The sequence below is a fragment of the Leopardus geoffroyi genome, chromosome A2 (assembly GCF_018350155.1).
Source record: "Leopardus geoffroyi isolate Oge1 chromosome A2, O.geoffroyi_Oge1_pat1.0, whole genome shotgun sequence".
NCBI classification, from domain to species: domain Eukaryota; kingdom Metazoa; phylum Chordata; class Mammalia; order Carnivora; family Felidae; genus Leopardus; species Leopardus geoffroyi.
The window spans coordinates 58039384-58063219 of record NC_059331.1 but is presented as its reverse complement, the minus strand read 5'-3'; the positions used below and the strand labels follow the sequence as shown (position 1 = coordinate 58063219).

At 49.2% G+C, this 23836-nt stretch overlaps 1 protein-coding gene and 1 pseudogene across 2 annotated transcripts in view; one reads left to right on the top strand and one right to left on the bottom strand.

Moving 5' to 3' along the window:
• Positions 1–609: 609 nt before the first annotated feature.
• RUVBL1 (RuvB like AAA ATPase 1) overlaps positions 610–23836 on the bottom strand; it is a 43989-nt gene continuing 20762 nt past the window's right edge. Inside the window, exons 4-11 of one of the 2 annotated variants that reach the window (XM_045494013.1) lie at positions 23384–23535; positions 19503–19592; positions 18558–18707; positions 16775–16838; positions 15149–15347; positions 6360–6462; positions 2013–2104; positions 610–992 (exon numbers count right to left, since the gene is read on the bottom strand). In XM_045494013.1, the coding sequence (XP_045349969.1) occupies positions 833–992; positions 2013–2104; positions 6360–6462; positions 15149–15347; positions 16775–16838; positions 18558–18707; positions 19503–19592; positions 23384–23535 (1010 nt within the window). In that variant the 3' untranslated portion in view covers positions 610–832. The remainder of the gene's footprint in view (positions 993–2012; positions 2105–6359; positions 6463–15148; positions 15348–16774; positions 16839–18557; positions 18708–19502; positions 19593–23383; positions 23536–23836) is intronic. The other variant, XM_045494014.1, reaches the window with a different exon arrangement.
• On the top strand, positions 7376–9076 carry LOC123604871 (annotated as a pseudogene).

Genomic DNA, 23836 nt, shown 5'->3' with positions numbered 1-23836 from the left:
CCAGATCATCTCTGTAGATCCCCAGCCCTCGAGGAGGTGGAGCAGCCCCCCTCCCCCCCACTTCTAGGTGGGCTGCACTTAGTGACTCCTTCCGAAGAGGACGATATAGAAGAGGGATGAGACAAAGGTGACAAACATGACCGGAGCCAGGTGACTGCCGGGAACGGCCCTGCACCTCCGTGGTCTTCCACAGAGTGATGGTGAGAAAACCTCAGACAAACGCGGAGGGCTGATCGACACAACACCTGAGCAGCACCCCTCAACCTGTCACCGTCGGCAAAATCAGAGAACGGGTAAGAAACCGTCACAGCCAACAGGGGCTGAAGGAGGTGGGCCGGCTAAATGTAGTGTGGTGTCCTGGGTGGGATCCTGGGACAGACAAGGCCATTCCTTAACCCAGGAAATTTGAGCAGGGCAGGACAATGCGAGCCAATACTGGCTCATCAGATGTGACAAAGGAACCACACCAGCACTGTGGAACGTTAACAATGAGGGAAGCGGTGTGAGGCACACAGGAACCCCCTGCACTGTCTTCACAACATTCTGGAAATCTAAAACTGTTCTAAAATACAAAGTTTATTTTTAAAAAATTCAGAGAGAGACACGGCATCAAAATAACCTACAAGGGTTTATTAGAAAACATTCCAGGTGAAGCAGGGTTCCTTCAAAGCAACCACAGAAGTTATGATAATTTACAAAGAAACACTTTCCACGCTGAACTGATGTCGTTCCCGACCGCGGCTGAGTGGGGACAGAGCCCAAGTGCAGGGCGGCCTCCCGCCGGACCCGAGGCCAGGCTCGCCCGGAGTGTCTCGCAGCCAACTCGGCTGTCTCACTTCATGTACTTATCCTGCTGGTCAGCCAGGATTTTGGCCGAGGACTTGGCATCATAGAAGAGCTCACTGATCTCCTCCACGTGCTCTTTCTCGATACTGTCCTTCCCATTGATCTTGGCCAGCAAGTTGGCCGGGGTCAGGAGCTGCACCGAGTACCTAGAGTGACAGGGGCCGGGGCAGGAGTGAGACGGGACTACATCAGAGGAGGGCCACAAGCCACAAGCCACATCCCAGCCCCCAAATCTGTCACAGTCTGAAAGTTCTCGGACAGGCTGTAACTGCGCTGCTACTCGAAAGAGAGCACAGGGGCGCTTGGCTGGCTCAGTCGGTGGTGCGAGACTCTTGATCTTGGGGTTGTGAGTTCGAGCCCCGCACTGGGTATAGAAATTCCTTAAAACTAAAATCTTTGAGAAAAACAAAAGGGACCACAAACTGTGGTGGACACAGGTGCAGGCGAGGAATGCTAAGGCCCAGACTGGACACTGGACATGGCAGATGGCAGGCAAATGAGCACACAGTCAACCAAAAGCACGTTCCCCAAGCAAAGGCACAAAAATCTCGGAGTTTTTAAGTACCGCTCCACCCAAAGAAAACATCTTGCAATTCTGCTTCAACCTCCGAGCAAGGAACAGACTCAAAGGGAAACAGGGACTTGCTGGGGGCTGTGAGGTCGTGATTTCTCAAGCAGTCGGGACACCAAGAGGGACATCGTCCACAGGCAGGTGGCTCTGGGCCACTGGCAAACAGTCAGGAGAGCAATCTGTGTCCATGCTCGTCCTTCCCCCTCCCCTGCACCCACCACCCCCTGCCCACCACAGCCTGGAGAACAGAGCCAGGGGGAGGGGCCAAGCGGGGCCTGGCCAGTGAGCCCTCTGCCTCGGACCCTGGTCTCCGGACTGTCCATCTCCTCCACTAAGGGAGCTGGCAAGCTCTCCACACAGGGGAGCATCCACTGTAGGACAAAGGGACCTAACCTGTCACTCTAGCTTTATGGGCGCCGTCACTTAAATGTTCCGCGTTCTAAATCGCAGTGCCCAGGACGAGACCCATCACAGCAGTGAGAGCAGACGTGGTCCTGTGCCCTTGTGAGGGACCCATCAGTATGTCTCAGAATGGGCCCTACGGAGGCTCCACAGGGCAGATTGGTGGGGAGTAGCTCCGGGCAGACGTGCTCACCTCAGAGTTGTCTTGGTGCCAATCTCCCCCAGGTGGTTCAGCGCCTCCTCACTGATGTTGATCCCTTCTGTCTGGGCTCGGATTTTAATAATCTTTTGGAGGAGAAAGACCATGATCAATAGTGACTGACCTCAAGTGTCCCCTTTATCAAGTGCTTTAAAAACAATCTTGTCCAGCGTGTCTTGCCTGGCACCAACCGTGCCGAAGAGGCCCAAATCTGGGCTGGAAGGGCAGAGAGCTGGCCTCCACCCTGGGCTGCTGGCCCTGCACACCTCCGGGGTGCAGTGTTCACGGTGACCAGATGGCGGCTGGTACCCTTGGAGGTGTGGGCCGGGTAGCTCGGCTCCTACCTCCCCACCCTCCTCGCGGCAGTCCCCAAACCTAGAGAACGTGGGCCCCTCCGACACCTGCCCAGGCTCCCTCAAGGGCTCTAACCTTCCTCCCCAGCGTGGGTACCACCACCTATAAGCACTCAGGCAAGAGGAGACATTTTTTATTTGTTTGATAAATACGATGGTTAAATAAATCAAAAAAGTTACTTTTAAAGATTTACCAGCCCTCATAACATCACTGGGAGATATCTAATCTATCACAGAGAGGCTGACGCTTGTTGCGGTTGGAAGATCCTGGCGAAGTTGGAGGGGAGGCAGGCTGGCGGCGCGGCCGCTGGAGCACAAGTGGCCCCGGCATCCTGCAGGCGCACCGGCGCTGAGTGATAAGGGGCAGCTGGGATAATGATGTTGTGTGTTGGGGAGCTGAGATAACTCGAGGACTTCGAGCTTCATATAATACAGGAATTTTTCACTTTGGCAGCTTCGTAAACAAGATATCAAGAAGCCCTTGTTTAAATTAAAGCCATAAAAACACCCGAGGTAGAGGCATAGGAAATGGGAAAGACTGAGCCCCCGGCTCAAGCCCTGCATGGGGAAGAGAGGGACCCAGGGTTTAGGAGCCGGGCTCTTCAGACTGGCCTCATAGCTCCCAGGCAGAGACCCGCAGAGGCAGGCAGCTCAGTGTCGGGGACCCCGGGGAGGGCACCCAGCACATCGGCTGCCGTGAACGGGATGAGTCCTGCTCGGTAGGACAGCCAGGCCCCGCACAACTGGACCAGGGCAAGAGCCAAGGTGGACGAGACCGTGTGAGCCAGGGCCGGTGGCCTGTCTGTTGCACGCCACCAGTGCCACCGGGGCAGAGGGCAGGGAAGTTTCATTTTGTCAGGAGAGACTCAGAACTTCGACTTCTGTGTGAAATGTTCTGATGTCTAAATGTTGGCAACCTGTTCGAATAATTCACAAACATGGCCCCGGCCGTGTAGAATTCTTCTGTTCAGCCAGTGAGCAGGCTGCCAGTGTGACCTCTGTCAAAAGACTCTTAGCTTGTGCAGGAGGAGCTCCACCGTCTACCATCTAGGGTGTGAAGCTAAAGGCACCGGGCAGAGGGAAGTTACCGGATAGGCAGAAGGGTGGTGGGCAAAGGAGCAGGGAGAGAGATCCTGCTCCTGGCTCCGACCGCAGGACGCCCCTCCAACCACAACAGCCAGAGCCAGACAGATTTGTGCAAGAGGGCTTCTCACTGACAGCTGGGGATTAAGGAAACCTCCAGGTCCTGCCAAGAAAAATGTCCCCTGGGGGCCTTCGGAAACTCTAGGGAGATGCAAATGTTGAATCCTGGAGCCCGCTCAAGGTGAGAGCTTCAGACCAGAGCATCCGGCTGTCAGCAAGCCCCACGGCATTGGACGTCGGGCCTCGGGAATGTCAGGGACGCTCTGCTCTCACTCTCTCTCGAGAGCAGGTCAGAGCAATCCCAAGCGCTCCTGTTGCAGACTGCTCGGAAACGGACAGTTCATAAATTAGATCTTTAATCATTTAATAACCTGCAGGGATAGTTTATGAGGGTGTCGGCACTGATGGCAGGGTACACAAGTTACATTTACTTTGTTTTTTTAAAAACCCACCCCAGGCTCCCGTAAAAATGCTGAGGTTATCCCTTGAACCCACAAGAACAAAGCAGTGTGCATCCCGGCAGTTAGTCTGACCTCTGCTCACCCGAGAGAGAGAGCCTGAGAAGAGGCTCTCCTGGCTGAGCCAAGAGGGAACCAGCCCTCTGGAGGAGCCAGAGGCACGGGGCGGAACGTTCCTGGAGAGCCCAGACCACGTGCTCCATAGTGAGCTGGCTCCGCGCGAGGTCCTACCTCTGCAGCTCATCTCTGTGACCCGGGGATGCTCGCTGCTCCCGAGCCCCGAAGCCTGCTTACTGAGAGCTGTTGTGAGGACCCTAGCAGGTGACTGTGAAGTCCCCGCAAGCTGTTAACAGCCATGATAGTAACCGCAGTGGAGCGGGGCGGCCGGCCCCGTCCCTTCCCTCAGTCAGCCTCGCTGTCTCACTCAGTCCTCACGACAACCTTGAAAAGAGACAGCAGACCTTGTGCCAACTGCTCTAGTCACTCAGCCAGGAAGCACCGCCAGCGTGTGGGCTGCCTCCCTGGCATGATGACGCGGTGCCCCCGTCCCCAGGGTAAGGATGGGGGCGCGACCGGCTTCTCCTTTGCTTTTGCCTCTGCTTCTGTTCAGTGAACGCCTTGGCTTCAACCCGGCACTCGTCCAAGGGCCGGAGACCATGATCTGATGACAAGGCCCCCGGCCACGGACACCGTCCCCTACACAGCGTGCCCGCCGCTGCTCTGCACCCCTGTCAGTGCTGGTCACAAGGAGGTCTCTGGCTCCCGAGTCTCCACGGCACTCACGGGCGCCGTCCACCACAAACACCAGCAGGGCCGGGCCCCTCGGGCCACGGCAAGCGGAGTGCTGCCAGGGAACGCCAGGAGAGGCCGTCAGAGCTCCAAAGGGAAAGGCCCTGCCGACAAACTGCCACAGGGAAGCCACCCCCAACCGGGACCTTTCTAGCACGTGGGAGCTGGTGGCACAGTGATGAAGACCAGGGGCTTCCGGACCAGGCAGCCTGGACTCCAGTCTGTCAGTTCTGTCACCCACTGGCCACTGACAAGCTCTATGAGCTTGGGTGGCTTAGTCAGCCTCGGTCTCTGGGTCCTCACCTTTAAGAATGACAGTGTAATAACTCTCCCACCTCACAGGTACCGGGGATCAAACGGAAGTGTGTTGGCTAAGTGCGTCCATGGGCTCAGCATGACATCTAACAAAGGGGGCCTGCGCTCTGTGAGAGGAGAGGGTCCAGGCAGGGCCTGTGGAGACACGCACTGGTGCAGCCCAGGTCCACACGGACCCACAGTGAGGGACCTACGCCGGCAGTGGGACCATCTGGGGCAAGGGCGGGCAGAGCAGGGCAAGAGCACAGCTGCGCTGCCCCGGCGGGCTACCAACCTAGGCCACAGGCCGCCACTGAGCATGTGGCCTGGGCTCTGCAGGGTACTGGCTGGCTCTGCATGTTGGACTTGTCACCCAGGGACTGAGCCATCCACAGGAAGCGAGGGTGACCAATGACTACCTGGAAGTACGCACAAGGGGACTAGAAATTCTAAGTGTAAAGTGCCTGGGCACGTGGCGCCCCAGGTCCAGTTCAAGCACGAGGCAGTCCCTGTGCAGAGAGCCGGGGCAGTGCCCTTTGGGGTAAGGCCCAATCTCAGACACCCGTGTCATTTTCCACCCCCAGGTGTAACGCAAATTCGGCTCACGTGGAATATCAAGCATACACTCTGTGTTAGGTACACTTCCTGCAGCCTCTTATAGGCTGCTTTTAGGACCTCCACTCCCAGGGGCCCCTTGAAGCTGTGTGACCCTGCTTCACCAGCTCTCTAGGCCTCCGCAGCAGCCTCAGGCACAGCCTCCGAAGCCCCCAGGACGGCTACCACTAGTCACACTGGTGGCAGCAGATACGCTCTCACCCCCCTCCAGCTTCTGTGCCCTGCTGGAGCCAGCCTGCGTGGGTCCTGGTGGGACAGAGCTCTTGGCTTCGCCTACTCAACAGAAGAAGCCTTGGAGGGGGCGTGGCCTAGATAGCAAGAGGCTACCACAAAATCATATTTTATTGCCTTTCCTAGAGCTGGTGGCTTCCCTAAAGGCTGTCATCAAGTTGATTTTTTCACTATCCCTTTCCTAAAGTTTATCAGAAGGGATATGATAGAAGAGACAACAGCCAAGACCCACAGGCAGCTAGGGCTTGGGAACACCTCAAGCAATGTCTCATTAGCCCCCCGATCTTTCAGACGTGAGGACTGAAGCTCTGGAGTACTGTGACTTGCCCAAGGCCAGGAGCTAAGTGCCAGGACGGTGGTGGGAGCCAGGTGTGCTCCGTGAATACCTTTCTACACAGCATCAGGGATGCTGGGGCAAATGAGGGGAGAAGACTGTGGAGAGGGGGAAGGGGGCTCACCTGTTTCATTTCCTGTGGGGTGTACAGCATGGTCCGGATGATCATCACGCGGTCCAGAAGGTCAAGGGGGATGCCGTGAGGAGAGGTGATGTCCTCAGTACCCCTGCAAGGACCAGAATGATCACATCACCTGGGCCTCTCTGAGACCAGAAACTAGACACCGGAAACATGGCTGAGGTGCTCACAATGAAAGAGCAGCCAATTCACATCCTGGGCCGAGCCGCGACCACAGAATAAATTAACTAACATTCAGGTGGTGTCAAAAACAACTTCGTTATTTTAGCAACTATCAATATCATAGGATATTTGGGGAAGAGAAGAAAAAGACACCTAAAATCCTATTAAAAATATTCATATAGATATTTACCAAATTTTCATATACATGCCTTTATAAATTACACTAAGTATGCAGATTTTTGTTTTGGTTTTGCCCACACTGCTTCTGTCTTAATAACCTATCAAGTATTTTACTTAACCCAACCTGTTGGGGATTTAGCTGGTTTCCAAGTATTGCTATTAATAATGATGTCTGATAAATAATTTTATGCATACAGTCATGAACATTTCCTCAGCCACTCTCAGAGTGCCTGACACGACCCTGAATATCTGTCTGAAGGAATGAATGTCCTAATTTACACAGCTACATGAGTGATCCGATCTCACTGCACTGCAGCCAGCACAGGGTAGTCTAATTCTTAAATATTTTGCTGCTTTCATGGTTTAGAAAAAGGAAGAGTGACACCTTGTTTGAACTTACAGTTCCTGGATTACTAGCAAATCACTTGAACGTCTTCCCTTAGGTGCATTAATTATTTTCTTTCCTTTTGGAACTGTCTAATTGTGTCCTTGGTGCCTACTTTTCTCTCGAGTCCTTAAACAAGTCGTGGGAGGAGCAGCCCAGGAGGGGAGTCCTGCCGACCCACAAGGCCCCAAGACTCCAGGTGCCCAATAGGCCGTGTGCCCGGCAGACCTGGTCGCAAATGAGGTTGGCCTCAGCCATAGGGTCCGGAAGCCCGATGTGCCACGGGCTCCCACCGCAGCCACTGGTGTCAGAGCGGCCGTAGGTCTACATCGGCGCTGTTCCTGCGTCCCTAAACCTGCGCCAGGCTGCAGAGTCCATGGTCATAACTCATCAACAGAACAAAGAACAAGGAAGGTCATCTGGATTTAGCTGTTAACATCAGAGTATTCAGTTTCAAACATAAGTGAACATTCAAGAAATACAACTTTAGTGAAGAAAGCTTTGTGTTGAAATTCTATCAGGTCATCAGTCGAAGTATAAATGTATATTTATCATTGCAAGAATAAAATGTTCTGATGCACACTACAACAGGATGCTAAGTGAAAGAAGCTAGTCACAAGAGGGCAGATACCGCAGGATCTCACTGGTAGGAAATACCTAGAAAAGGAAAATTCATAGACACAGAGTAGAGTAGAAGTTACCAAGGGCTCGGGGAAGGGGATGATGGGACTCACTGGTTAATGGGTACAGAGTTTCTGTCTGGAGAGATGGGAAAGTTTTCAACATGGGTGGTGGGATGGTTGTACGACTCTGTGAATGCAATTAGTGCCACTGAACTGTATACTCAAAAGTAACTAAAATTGCAAATTCCATTATATACATTTTCTCAAATACAAACAATTCAAAGAAAGAATAAAATGCTATCCTTAAGGAATAATTGTTAAATCTAATATGAAAAAACAATTAAGACCTTTCAAAATAAATAGGGAAGTCAACTAACAGCAAATATAAATATTAAGGTAACTTTAGAGAAAACAAATCTTTTCCACCAAAAAAAGATATCCAAAGTAACAAGGAAGAATTATAAAGAGTAAATTCTATCATGATTCAAATCTCAGTATTTGGTATGCTTGCAATCTTCACATGCAAAATTAAAACTACAATTAATTTTGAAGTATCTGATTCTGTTTAGGCCGCAAGTTCAGTTTTTTTAAGTCTTACTTTGGATTTCTCTTGGGAATTCTCGGGAACTCTTTAAAAGATCTCAACTTTGCCACGTTAAGATATCCCAAATTCTGTAACACTTGTGGTAAATAACTTTCCATTCAGATATAATAACAAACATAGAAAGTATAAAGAAGAAATGGTTAGAGGAAAAGATGAAGTACTCCCTAATTAAACTTCAAAAGAACAGTATTTGTAACAGTGCACTAAGAATTTCTCGTGGAGGGGGTGCCTGGGCAGCTCAAGTACGTTAAGCATCTGACTCTTGATTTCGGCTCAGGTCATGATCTCAGTTTGTGGGATCCAGCCTCGCATTAGGCTCTGCACTGCCAGCATGGAGCCTGCTTGGGATTCTCTCTCTGTGCCCCACCCCCACCTCACTCGCCTCTCTCTCTAAATAAATAAACTTAAAAAAAAAAAAAGAATTCTCATAGGGACTTGACCCACGGCAGACAAGTGGACCAGCAGCAAACCCCCAGCACCTCAGAAGAGCCCCTGGGTCTCCGCAGGCTCAGCCTGGACACGTGACCTTACACAAAGATGACAAATGACAGAGAGCTTTGAGGCAGATTATATGCTTATGTTCAACATTTAAATATGGTATCAGGAGATGTGGGAGAGACGGCGACTACTACAGAAACTGATGAGGACACATGCAAAGAGACATAAATCGGCGAAACGGAATATTCCGATGCTCTTTGTTCGGGAAGATGGTGTTGTAGTAGTTGCCCAACCACTGAGAGTTGGCTGAAACAAAGAACTGACCGCGGGACATAGGAGAGTCTGTAGGAGTGCCTCCTTAACTACAGAAGACACTCAAAAGAGAAAACTGCGTAAATTTTGGTATGAAGAAAGAACCAAGGATTCCTCCACTCCTGAAAGGAGTCGATTTGCAGAGAACCCACAAATTCTCAAGCTAAAGGGCATTTTTATTTTTCTCCAACCCTTCCAATAAATGTGCTCACCAAAACATAGAACTCTTTTCAGTTGATCTGCACCTTTCTTTTGTTTTTTTTTTCAAATTATTTCTGATTTTTAAAAATTTAATTTGATTTTGTTTTTTATGCAAAAAAAAAAAAGGAAAAAAAATTCTTATAGTTTTGAGTCCACAAAACTAAAAATTTAAACAAAAAAGTCTGTTTAAAGACTGCTAAGCATTTTTAGGAATTAAAGCCAAAACATTTGTCCAAGCTATGAATCTTAGGTACAAAGTTTCTTTTAGAAAACTTATTAGTGAAAAATGGTTTCTGGAATTCTGTTCTGCAAAAAGAGTCCATCACACTAAGTGGGCCAGGAATGGAAGCCTCTACTTACCAGCTCCTGCCCAGGTGGTGAGCCCAGAAGGAGCTCTCCGTGCAGAGCAATCACCGTTTGACAAGGCTGCCATAATTGCACTATTAGATTATGAAATTGCTAATAATAAACTGTAATAACTACATTTGGCTAAAACTGCAGATTTATTCTTGTACCCAGAGGCTCATTTCTGGCTTTGGCCCCAGCCCAATATTGATTTCACCATTAGGCCATTTGACAACTGTTCAAATGGTGTTAATGCTGTGCCTCTTCCAGGCACACGGTTTTGGGCTGTGACACCAGACGCCTAATTCTCCTTCAAATCCAATATGGTGTATCTGCAAGAACAAGGTAACTGCACTTCTATTTATCCTATAGCTACACCTACAAGTGTAAATGGTTGACTCATTTGTGAATGCTTCCCTCTTACTACAACTCAGAACTCCTCCACTGTGACGCTTTTGACATTTCGGATCAAATCAGTTTTTTGTAGGGGACTATCCCGTGCATTGCAGGATCTTCAGTGGCATCCCTGTCCTCTACCTACTAGATGCCAGTAGCACCATGAGTTGTGACAAGTAAAAATGTCCCCGGCTGAGAACCACTGCCTGACTGCTCCTTTATATAACCCTGTAACTGCGGGGACACAGATAACACAAAGCTTTTCTGATGACAGGAAATGCAGTGAAGGACACCTCTCTGGTAATGTGAAGGGTAATCCCCATAAGCACACTGAACCCTGGCTCAGTGGACACAGAAACAGTGCTACGAAGAAAACCATTTGAGTTTTTGAAGAGGCTGCCAAGACAATTCAATGAAAAAAGAAGTCTTTTCAATAAATGGTCCTGGGACAAATGGACATCCACATGCAAATGACTGAAGCTGGACAGGCCTCCTCCTTGACCAAACACAAAATTCACTACAAATGATCATAAACCTAAACCTAAGAGCTAAAACTATAGAATGCTTAGAAGAGATCACAGATGTAAATGTTTGTGACCTTAAATTAGGCAATGGTTTCTCACAGATGAGACTAAAAACACAAGCAATGAAAAAAAAAAAGCAGAAAAACTGAATTGCATCAAAACATAAAAACACCATCAAGAAACTGAAAAAAAAAAAAAAAAAAAAAAAAAAAAAAAACCAACCCACAGGATGGGAGGAAATATTTGCAAATCATACATCTGGTAAGGGTCTAGTGTGCAGAACACATAAATCTTACAACTCACTAATAAAAAGACAAGTAACCCGGATAAGATAAGCGGCAAAGGACAGTAATAGACAGTTCTCCCAAGAAGAGGTACAAATGGCCAATAAGCACATGAAAAGATGCTTAACATCAGTAGCCACCAGGGAAAAGCAAATCAAAACCACAGTAAGCCACCACTTCATACTTGGAAAGCTATAAAATAAAAGACAGACAGTAACAAGTGTTGTCAAAGATGTGGAGAAACTGGAACCCTCAGACACTGCTGTGTAGTGGTGAATGGTGTAGCCACTGTGGAAACAGTCTGGCAGTTCCGTGAAAGGTTAAAAAGAGTTCCCATCTGGGGGCGCCTGGGTGGCTCAATTGGTTAAGTGTCTGACTCTTTGATTTCGGCTCTGGTCACGATCTCACGGTTCTGGAGTTCAAACCCTGTGTCAGGCTCCATGCTGACAGTGCAGGGTCTGCTTGGGATTCTCTCTCTCCCTGTCTCTCTGCCCCTCTCCTGCTCTCTCTCTCTCTCTTCCTCTCAAAAATAAATAAACTTAAAAAAAAATAAAAAGAGTTCCCATCTGACCCAATAATTCCACTCATAGGTAGGTACCCAAGAGAATAAAAACCTAAGTCTGCATAAAAAGTTGTACACAAGTGTTCATGGCAGCATTATTCATAATAGCCATGAGTAAAAACAACCCAACAACCAACCCAATGTCCATCAACTAATGAATGGGTGAATGTGCTATTAAATATTCCACAGTATGGAATACAATTCAGCCTTAAAGACCAAAAAACACTGACACATGTTACAACATGGATGAACCCTGTAAACATTATGCCCAGTCAAAGAAACCAGGCACAAAAGAAAACAGATTGTATGGTGAAGTTTATATGAAATGTCTAGAGAAGGCAAATGCAGAGGCAGAAAGTAGATGAATGGCTGCCAGGGACTGTGGGGAAGAGTGATGAGGGAAACTAAGTTGGGGGATGAGGCATGGCAGGTAACTGCTGATTGGCATAGGACTGCTTGCTGTGGTGATGAAAATACTCTAAGACAGATAGTGGTGATGGTTATACAACTTTGTGAATATACTAAAAACCCCTGAATTGTACATTTTAGATAGGTGAATTATGTTGTGTGTGAATTCTATCTCCATAAAGCTGTTTTCTTAAAAAATTGCCATTTTAGGACACCTGGGTGGCTCAGTCGGTTGAGCGACCGACTTCGGCTCAGGTCATGATCTCACGGTTTGTGAGTTTGAGCCCCACGTCGGGCTCTGTGCGAAAAGCTCAGAGCCTGCAGCCTGCTTCTGATTCTGTGTCTCCCTCTCTCTCTGCCCCTCCCCACTCATGCTCTGTCTCTTTCTGTCTCAGAAATAAATAAACATTTTTAAAAAATTGCCATTTTCTGCCACAGGAATACACAGAATGGAGACGACGCTGTTTCCTAAGTCTTGCTCTTTGGTGCAACAAAGTGGAGAGAAACTCCTCTGAAGACTTCTTAGCCCCAGGGGGCTCTTCCCCACAAGAAAAGAAGACCTCCCAAGTTTTGGGAGCTGGGATGAAGGTCAGGCTCTCCTTTAATGGCTGAGGGTCCTGGCACAGAGGGGACTTCTTAGGGAAGCAAGGGAGGGTGGAGCTAAGGCACAGCAGTACAAGTGCACCTCCTTGGGGACCCAGGGGTGTCATCTCTTCCCAGGAGGAGCCTAAGGCCTCAAGGAAGAAACTTAGTGCCAGATGCTGCTGTAGGAATGGTTCCCCCTCCCCTGTGCACAGGGAGCCATGACCTAGAGGACGAGGGGGCCACTCATTGGCGGTGGTCAAGCCTCGTTGCACCAGCTCAACCTACCACCGCCCCCCCCCCCCACCACACACACACACTGACCAGAAGCAACACAGGAGAACAGGGGTGGCAGGAGCTCTGGAGCCAGCTGACCCTCAGGCCTGTGGCCCACTCATGTCACCTCCCTCCCGTGTGCACCTGGAAATAACATCACCTGCTCACAGGATTGTCAGATGCCCAAGACTACATGGGATGACCCATGTCAAGTACTTTAGACAGTTTCTGGCACAGAGGAAGCCCTCAGTTACTGGGCGCTTCCTCCTCTTCCCTTTTCTTTCGAGCTCTGGAGGTCATAGAGGGTCTCAAGGGCAAGGAGGCTCAACAGCACCCCTCTAGGAAAAAGTCTGCTGGGAAGCGAGTCAGATGTTGCCAACACTGTGCCAATGTTCCAGAAATTTCATCATTTCACATCTACACTCAGTCAACACTGGATTCAAATCCCAGCCTTCCTTCTGTGCTGTATGACCTTAGCCAAGTCCCCCATCCTGGTGGAGCCTCAGTGTCCTCATCTGAACGGTGAGAACCAGTCCCTTCCTCAGTAAGTTGAGGTGTGAACTTCTGTGCTTGGTGCACAGAAGGACTCCTCGATACACGTTAGCTATTATTTTTATTGTTGCTAATTTGACACTATTATTATCAACACCACGATAACAAAATTCCTACTAGGGCTTAGCACCACAACCCGCTTTGAGAGCATACACCCCAACTCTGGTGGCCCCAGCAGAGAGCTTCACACCCCAAGCATCTTCTTCCCAGGTGGGTGACTGCGGTCTGGCGGCAGCAGGCAGCCACAACCTCTAGCAGCCCTTGATGAAATCAGTCTGGAGGGGCTGAGGCCAAGTATCCCAGGTTTCAGGCGGACCAGAGCTCCGTGCCCATTGGGCATGTTCTGAGATCAGAGCTGCCTCACCGTGCGCTCTTTTTCTGAACGGGTTGGGTCTGAGAGAAGGTAGTCTGAGTCCTAAGGGATTCTGCTCCTGTCAGAAGCTGCCAGGCTGCTCAGCCGTAAGGGAGAGGAGCCTGTTAGCAGTCCCCAGCAGGGGGAGCCATCACTCCAGGCTGAGCCTTTCACCAACTTTCAGACCGAAGCCAGGCCTCCCCAAAGCATGCAAAGTCCGGCAAACCTACAGGGTCTGTGCAGCAGGGATGCCAGGCTCACCGGGCACCAGGCCACATCCCCATTTCCAGAAGCTGCCCAGGTAGCCAGCTCCTCTCACCAATGGCTGGCCCAGCCCTGGAACAAGCTGCCTTCTTCCCAAGGATGCAGAAAACACCTGTGATGATAATCTTGTCAAGACAGCATTACAGGGATTTAAAGAGGGACTACAGGCTGCTGCCACATGAACTTGAATCACACTCACAAATCCTAATTCGGAGCCAGAGTGATCACCTGAGAGGGGAGCTGCCCCACAGCCAGCCGCACAGCTTCTGAACAATCTCAATGGAGACAAAGCTTCTCCGTCAAGAGTGAGCTAAACGCCTGGATCTGACCCGCCATCACTCAGAGGCAAGTCTAGGTGAATCAGCAATTTGGGTTCCTCACTTGGTTTGGCTCCAGCTCTGTGCTGAGACAGTCATGGGCCTGAGGGTCTCTTTCGTACCAGCCCTGCTGCCAGGAGCTGGCAGCCTCCAGGGCTCTGTTCACCCACACGACTTCGCTGCAGGCTTCAAAAGGGCTCCTTGCCACCCCGCTCCACGCCCCAGCACTGCTGGGACCAGGCCCCAACATTCAAACAAAAGAGCAAGAAAACGACCAAGTCCAGGGCCCTTGAGAGCTAGGAAGACAGTGTGTTGTTCTCAGGGGCTCAGAAGCTTCCAGAGTAATCAGGAGAAAAAGAACCTCAAGAAAGTCCCTGGTCCCAGCCCTGGCAGGGTGGAGCACCATGTGGGCATGTGCCTTCCGGGCCTGAACATCTACCCCCTTCCCAAAAGCAGGCCAAAGGGGTTGGGAGTGGGTGCAGGCGCCAGTGTGGCTCCAAGAAGATCTGGGATAGAGAGAAAATACTGGTTTCATTATCAGAAAGATCTGGGTCCTCGGCCTATCTTTATGACCAGGGGCAAGTTATTCTGCCATTCTGTTTCTTTATCTAAAAGATGAAGCCAAAAATACTTACTGCCTACAGCTAGTATGAGGATAGAAGTCAACATATGTAAGACCACTGGAGGCCAGCCTGTCTGACTTGACCTCTGCCCACTCCAACTGAAGGACCAAATCACACCACACCGTAGCCCCAGAGACCATGTGGGAGGCCCTCATATTCAGCAACAGGGTGACTATTGCCTTTGATGGCCATGATGGTATGAGGCTGATGCATGAACTACCTGTGAAGGCAGAGGCCACTTTGACAGGTTTCTCTCGAAATGAATGTGACCTCCTTCATTTCCATCCCCACTCATGATGTTACGGGTTTAAAGTGATCCCAGAGGAAAACACGAACCCAGACGGAGGGTGAAAAAGTCTCATGGCTGGCAGGTAGCCACCCTACCTGATGACACAGTTGCCTCGGTTGGATGCAAAGATGACGATGGGGGCAATAGAAGATTCCAGGGCCCGGTGCAGGTAGGTGAAGCACTCGATGTCCAGCATGTGGACTTCATCAACAAAGAGCACACCTGGAACCAGCTCAGCGATGCCCTGATCGATGTACTTATTCACCACCTTGTTAATCTCCCCTCGAAGTTTGTCTAGGAGAGAGCAGGAGTAGACAGGCAAGGTCAGGTGGTGGGAGTGGTCACCTTTTCTCCTCATCCCCCCCCCAAATTTGACCCAAACCCAAGTGTGGAGCCCAGTTTTACTGCTGGCTGTGTGACCTTTGTCAGGTTACATCCCCGCTTCAGTGCCATCATCTGAAAATAGGGATAATCACCACGTAGAAGTCACAGAACTGGCAGCTTCCCCTGCCAACATGTCCTGTTAAGTCTGTAAATGGCTTTGAGTTTTGCAGGTCTTCACAAGGGCACACACCTCCCCCCAGTCGCACTTCTCACCTTTTGCCTTATTGCTCACATCCACCCACCTAGTGCCCTGCCACATCCCAGAGTTGGGGAGCCCTGCGTGAAGTGAGTTTTCATATGCAAATTTTTCCATTCTGCACTCGGGAAATGACCCTTTCTTTTGGCCCTGTAGACAAAGCTTAGGTTAATTAACTTTCAATCAAGTGCCTAGGCGAAGGAACAGGGTGCGTGAACAGGCCTCTCACAAGCCTCTCTGGCAGGAAATCTGGGAGAATTGCAGGCTCTGAGGAAAGGTCCCACTTCAGAGATCTAGAGGGGCAGGGCTCTCAGCGTCAAAGAGGACCGTCTAAGGTCACGGTTCTCATTCTCCTGCCCAGCCCCTGCACTAGCATCAGGAGGGAGCAGCTCACAAACACAGAAAAGGAAGATCGGATGCCACATCTGCCACCAGAGCCTTGAGGCAGGGCTGGTCAGAAGAGGAGGCATGGTGAAAATGATTACAGCACAGACACTGGTCTTGGCAACTCTAATAGAAAGGTGTCAGATCATTCCATGGGCTAACGTGAAACAGAAAACCTTTCAGGGTGACAGAGCCATAGGTGGTAATTAGAAAAAAGAGGGATGTACCAGGTGAGAAGGAGAGGCAGGGTCCTCACCAGGGTGAGAAGAGACGACACCCAAGGTCCACAAGGGAGCAGCGACATCCCTGCCAAACTCTGGGAAGGGCCCAGGAGGCTGAGCGGGGCAGGCTGGGAGCTGTGGGGTGGCTGCAGGGAACTAAGGCGGCGGGGCTTGCCGTGCTCAGGGTGCTCCGGCAGGAGCTGTCCTGCACGGCTGGCCCGATACAACCCACATTTCTGGGACCTCAAAGGGACAGGAGATTGTGACAGCCCCCATCTCACAGACGAGTGCAAGGATACTAAGTGCATCCAGGAGGCCGTGCTAGCACTTGGGGCCAGACAGCACACAGTGTGCTTTATTTACAACTGTCTAAAGCAGCCACGAGCTGGTCAGGCTCTGAATGAAGAGGAAGAAAGAACCTGTCCCAAGGCATTTCCTCAGGTCCGGGGATTCACTTGAAAAGCCTCTCACGCTATGCCAGAATCCAGGGCCCTACAGCTCAGCATCTTGCTCACAGGCCTTACTATTTCTCTTACCTGTGATTTCGGTCTTCTTTGGCTTCATTAACTGGCCCATCATAGACAGGATGTCTTGTCCGCCCTGCAAAACAGAAGATTTACACAGTCAGTCCCGCTCTCTAAGGCACCTGCAAAAGTCTCATCGTCACCACCTCCATCACACCAGTTACCACTGTCAACTGGACACAGGGTCCTGAGGCGTGGAGAAGCCAGACCGCTTCCCCCACCCCTCCCCCACAACGGAAAGCGTGAGGAGCGTCCACAGGGATTTTTAAGAGGCTCCCCTCGGCCTGCAAGAAGGAGCAAAACCCTTCGTGGGAAGTACCAGCTCTGTGGGGCCCGGCCTAGTCTCCCTCTCCAGCCATTTCCTTTCCAATCAGCACTCCCTGATTAGCCACACAGGACTGTACCCTCCTCTGAACACCCACGTTCTTTCCGTGCTTTGGCATACTCTAGTCCACCTGCCAGGAAGCACCATCTCTTTTCTGGGAAGCGCCAGTTACCCGTAAAGTTCAGGTCAAAGGCCCCTGCCCTCTGCCGATGCTCTGGTTCCCTTGGGGACACAGGGATTGTGGAAGGAAGCGTTAGGACATACTTATCTACGTTCCTGTGTCTCCTTACTAGACTCGAGTACACAGTCACATTAACGTAGTCCTGGTCTGGAGCTGCTCACCACCTGCCCACTGCTGACCGTCCCCCCAGCCCCTCCCAGTGCCATCAGCAAGAGGTGCTGTTTTGTCACCTGCACGGGATTAAGAGATCCCATTGTTGCCACGCCCTGTGACACAGAGGTGCTCGCTAAATGTTCAGCTGTAAAATGTAGCAAATGTTTCCTGAGAACCTACAACACTTGATCCTGCAGGACAAGAACTATAATGCCTTCTTCACAGAGGAGGGAACTCAAAACCAGATAGCCCTAAATCACGGAAAACCCGGGGACACAGAGTGACTAACTGGCTGAGCTCATTAGTGTCGGAGTGATACAATCCCTGACTCCCAACTCTTGGCCAAACACTCTAACTAAGGCAAACACTCCCAGGAGGCTGGTTTGGGGGCAGCCATTCTAACACTGAGGGACCTGGAGGTCTGAGACAATTCTTCACCAATCTCTTGGCCAAGGCTCCAAGGGGCAAACACCAAGGGTCAAATTTCAAGTTAGAAAGTCTATTCCCTGCTGGTGAGGAGGTAGACTCTCTTAAGATCAAGAGGAAATTGAACTGAAAGACCAGCAGCAGGGAAGGGGTGGGGTTTTTAAATCACACATTTCCCAGAGATGTCATAAAGTCATACTATATTTCCCCCATGTTTATCAGTCAAGGCGTAAGTATCCATCTTGTCGGCATGAGGAGCAGACATAATTCCTGCTCAAAGCGGAAACACTGAAGATTCTGCTAAGCAGGGGGGGAAGACACAGCTTTGTCGGGCTTTCTGAAATCCTGCAAAGGTCTCAAAGAACACTCCTGCCCTCCACCGTTAACACCCAGAGAATCCCAGGCATGAGCGTGAGCCCGATGCTGGAGAGAAGCCACAGAAGAAGCTGGCTAGCTCAGGGCCAGAGGCTTGGCTGGGATAAGAAACAATACACACGAAATCATCTGTGACTAGAGCATTTGAATTGGAACAAAGGAGTCGCTCGTAGCTCATGTCGATGTTAATTGCTGAACATTACAGATAGAAAAGGACCGTCTGCCCTAAGAAACGGGCAGCAAGAGTCTGACAATTCATTCCCAGGGCTTCCCAGGGCTTCCGTGCACACACAAAAGGGCTCGTGTGCCAGGTCACGCCGGCATCGAGGCAGCACCTGGGGCCGTGCATTGGCCACATCCAAGTCATGCAAGGTCACATCCTGGATGATTTCTTTCTTCTTGTGCACATCCCCCTTTGGCAAGGGGACATACTCTTCAGCTTCAAGGTCGAATTCTGTGGCGTAGGTATCACACCTGCCCTGCCTCTGCAAAAAGAGAGAAACCCGAGTGCCTAGTGAGTTTTCACTGCCAAGTCCCCAAATGGCACAGTGCTAAGTGAGATAAAAGTCTCAGTTCCCAACCGCAGGCCTGACAGCCTACTTGACAAACTCCAAATATGCCCCACTCCCCTGCTGCCAAGAGAAGGAAGCTATCTGCTCATCACTGGGCTCCAAAAACCCAGTTGAAAAACACCTGATACTTTCTCCAAGAATCTTTCCCCCCTCTCTTTCTTTTAACTGTATGCAATTCCTGATAAAGGGCAAATCCAGTAGATTAACTGGAGACGGAGGGAGCTGTTCAGACTCTTTTGTAGGTGGGTGATTTATCGTATGATATGAAGTATTATGCTCATCCATTAAACAGTGAGGAACACTGTACAGGACACTGAAAATCAGATATAAAAAGAATGCCAACTAATGCAGCATCCCCTTCCACATGCATATATCTTGGGAAGAAAATACCAAAGAGATAAAAGGAAGATTAAATACGCTGCACATTTCAATTTGAAAATGACTACAGTTGTTTTGCTTTCTCACCCTGTACTCCCCCTCTACGCAGGTTTTAGTATTTTTCGAACAGACTGTCTGTTTTAATCATGAGAAGGTTAAAGCAGGAAGATAAAGGGAAAGCAAACTTTATTAAACCTAAAGGGGCAACTGCTGACCTTCCATCAGCATCGTGCCAGATGCCAGCCCCCTCCCGCACCCCGCACCCCCTGAAGAAAACAACCAACCCCCTTGTAACCCAGGCCTCCTCGCGCAAACCAGTCATAGCATCACCTTCACAGCCCCACTGTTGGCTTCGATGTAGATCACATCTCCAGCTTCTACTCGCTCTTTCTGCAAACTTTCAAAAATGCTGGGATCCAGCTTTAAAAAAAGAAAAAACCCAAAAACATGGGGCTCAGAGAACTGTAATACAATATTTATTTCCAACTCACCGTAAGGTACCTTTCCACAAGAGACTTGTAGCTACCTCATGACTATATGGAGAAAGTATATTTGTGCGCGCGTGTGTGCGCGTGTGTGTGTTGAGTGGATATAGGAGAACACTGGCTTTGGGGATGCGTGTCCTACAGACAGCAGGAGAGTGAGGGCACCCAAGGAGAGCACAAGAGGAGATCTAGAATTCTCCTTCCTTTTACTCCTGAGGTCACAAAATGGCAAATATGGCTCTGACTGCTTTTAGGTGAGGTCTACGCTGTCCAGGGGACCACAGGCCCTAATGCCCCCTTTTGGGGTTGCTCTCCCTGCTTCAATTCTTCTCCTCCTCACCTCAGGTGGGGGTGGAACTTCCTGCAAGTGAAGCACCTGCTGGAACCTGCTTGCTCTTTACGGCTGGCACTTTGTGGTCGTGATTTTAGACAAGGCTCTCTGAGCCTCAGTTTCCTCATCTACACAGCAGCACCCAGGTGTAAATATCCAAAGGGAAACACAAACCAGGATCTTTCCCAGGCCTTTTAATTCAAATCCATGTCTGTTCTCGGACCTGCCTGCTTAAATCTCCAGAAAAGGAGAGGAGCGTATTTTGCAGACTGCTGCTTTTCTCCGGATCATCTAGATTCAGGATACCTTTGATGTTAATATTCTAGGACAGCATCTTTTGTCAGCAGTCAGGATTTAAACATGAGTTTCTTGGGGCACCTGGTTGGTGAAACGTCTGTCTGACTTGATTTCGCCCCAGGTCATGATCCCAGAGTTGTGGGATTGAGCCCCATGTCGTGCTGAGCATGGAGCCTGCTCGGGATTCTCTCTCTCCCTCTCTGCGTGCCCCTCCCTGCTCATGTGTGCTCTCTCTCTCTCTCTCTCACAAAATAAATAAACTAAAAAAAAATAGGAAGTTTCTCTCTGTTAAACTTCAAGGACACCTGTTTCTCAGTTAAACTTTATATTTCATAATGCGAAAAAAACTTTGTCTCAAAATTAAAGAGTAAAAATCTAGGACTCCGTGAAAGAACCCAGACACAAAAGAACACATGCTTGTATGACTCCATTTACATGAAATGTTCAGAAAGGACAAATACACAGAAACAGAAAATGGATTAGTGGTTGCCAGGAGGTGTGGGTGGGAATGGGCACTATTGTCAATGGGCGTGAGGTTTCTTTTGGGGTGCTGAAAATGTTCTAAAATTGGACAGTGGTGATGGTTGTACCACTGTAAGTAGATTAAAATTCCTAGAGTTGTACACTTAAAATGGGTGAATTTTATTTAAAATTAAATCTCAATAAAGCTGTTAGAGACAGTAACCACAGGAACAACCTCGGGGCTTTGTGTCACTGGCGTGGTGAGGCCTGGTAACCTCCTAGAGCACAAAGAGCAGAGCTTATGACACAGGTCTGGCATGAGGCAGGTACGTGATAACGATGGCAAATATGGTATTCTCCTTCACAAATCAATACCTATACCAACTATTTCTCTTTTTTATTCTTAATTTTTTAAATCTTTATTTATTTTTGAGAGAGACAGAGCATGAGCAGGAGAGGGACAGAGCAAGAGGGAGACACAGAATCCAAAGCAGGCTCCAGGCTCTGAGCTGTGAGCATAGAATCTGATGCGGGGCTTGAACTCACGAACTGCAAGATCATCAAGATCATGACCTGAGCTGAAGTCAGATGCTTAACCAACTGCACCTCCCAGGCGCCCCCCTACACCAACTATTTGAGCTCTGTTTGTCCAAGTATTTTGTACATATGCTCAAAGGAGCTAGAAGTACTCATCTGGGAAGAAGAAAAAATTATTTTCTTTCTCGTGTTATTTTTTTTCTTTTTTTTTTTAAGCTTTATTTGTTTATTTGGAGAGAGACAGAGACAGCATGAGTGGCGGAGGGGCAGGGAGAGAGGGAAATAGAGACTCTCAAGCAGGATCCCTGCTGTCAGCGCAGAGCCCGACGTGGGACTCAAACTCACAAACTGTGAGATCATGACCTGAGCTGAAACAAAAGAGTTGGATGCTTAACTGACTGAGCCACCCAAGTGCCCCGCTTCTGTTATTTTCTTGAAGAAACTGTGCAAAGTGGCCTGATGGAGGGCAGGAATGTAAACAGCAGGCCTGACTTCAGCTATCCTACAATGGGGAGGGGTCCTTTTTTTTTTTTTTTTTTTGCCTTAAGCACTTTAATATCAGTTAATTTCCCAAATGAATTGACTGAAGATGTAATTACTGGAAAGGCGGCAGATCCTACTAAGAAATCTAATTAATACAGAATGGGAGAGATGAGGGGGAGGTTTAAAAGAGATATTTGCAGAGGCAAGCTCCTGAGATGGAAACCCTGTTAGAAAAAAGAAAAATGACCCTCTGAAGAAGTGACATTTTTATGATCTCCATAAAGCAGTGACCAAGAAACCACCTTACAGGATCAAAGAACCATAAAATTGCAGAAGAGAGCGAAGATGGAGACATTATATGGTCAACCTACCACAGTTCACAGATGGGCACCCAGAGGCCCAGAGAGTTCAACTGACTCCTGAAGGTCACACAGCAAGTTGGAGGGACAGCATAACAGTTGGGATGCAGAGTCTGCTCTCCCTGTTAACAGGCTGTAGGACCCTAGGACACCTGCTTATTAACCTCTTTATGCAGGCTCAGTTCCCTTATCTGTAACATGAGGGAAACTATACACGTGGCACATACACATGTAGAAAGCTATAAATAACAACAAATGAAGTATTTGTTAAAGCACTTTGCCCGGGCCTGCCACATCCAGTAAGTAAGAGCTATAATGCTTTTATAACTATTATAATACTGTTTATTATAAATAGCAATAAGACAATACCTACAATCCCAATCGTCCCATTTCTCTAACTGAAGGCTCTCACAGTAACGTCAACAGCTACCACTTCCTAGGTAACTGGGGCTACACCCAAAGCTACAACTTTTATATCCTTCTAAGAACTCCATGAGATAGGCAACCATTATCCCCATTTAACAGACCAAGAAACTACTGCTCAGAGATTAAGTAACTTGCCAAAAGCCACACCGCTGTCAGCAGCAGAGGCTGGTCTCTCTTTCAGACTTTGTCTGCCTCCAAACCACACTCTTCCCCCAGGTGCCCCTGCCACCCGCATCCTCAAGGTTGACAGACAAGTGTCTGAGGAGCGTAATCGAGGGCCCACGCTGCCACCACTATGGTTTCTCCACAAAGCTGTAGCCTGAGCAGAACCAACTGCTAAAGCTACTATAGGTTTCGGGGCCCTGACTCCTAAAAGGAATTGGCAGTCAGGATTCTGTGTTTGGCCCCTTGAGATGTCCATTCGTCATCCTACACGACTCTTACCAGATTAGTCACCGCTGCTTCTTTCTGGAAGCATGGGCACTGATATCTGAAAAATTAATCCACAGGTTCAGAGACAGGCCTGTGACCTTTGACACATGGTCACAATACAGGATACACAATGGCAGGCACGCAGCTCATGTCTTAATGCACAGTTTCACAGGAGTGAATGAGAAAAGCAAGAGCTATCTTTATTGAGTCTCCCTGTGTACTTGCCCTATTCTAGGTACTGCTCTGTACACGAAACATCCTCAAACGGCCCTGTGACATATCATCACCCACAGCGCACAGAGCAAAATGGGACATTGAGCGGTTACGCCACTTGCCCAAGGCCATGCAGTGCGGAGAGATTCTGAGGCAAGAGAAAACAGAGGACAAACACATACTCACTTTCAGCTGTTTGGTTCCTTTGGCCGTTTTTAGTCCTATGATCACATGGCTAATGGTCTTCCCGTATCCCCCCATGGGGTTCTCTGTCTCACACGGAGTCAGCTCTGTGACTTCGCCTTCATAAACTTCTTTGGTCTCCTTTATCCGCAGCCCTGGAAGAGACGGCAGGTGAGCTCCAGTAAGAAGCAGAACTCTCTCTCACAGATTCGTATTCCCTCTCTCTCTTACGTAAGTCCTTAATAGCCTTTTTAGCCACAAACCTTCCATGTCATAACGACTGACAAGTCAGCCTTACTAATAATGTACATCCAAGGGTAGAAAAGTACTGGATAGGAAAATACTGTAACTGTAAACTGGAGGAGCTAGTCAGAACGCAGACAATTTTATTTCAACTTTTCAAAGGGATTTTCTCGGTTCAAATCTAGAATTAATTAGACAAGCTACAATTCTCAA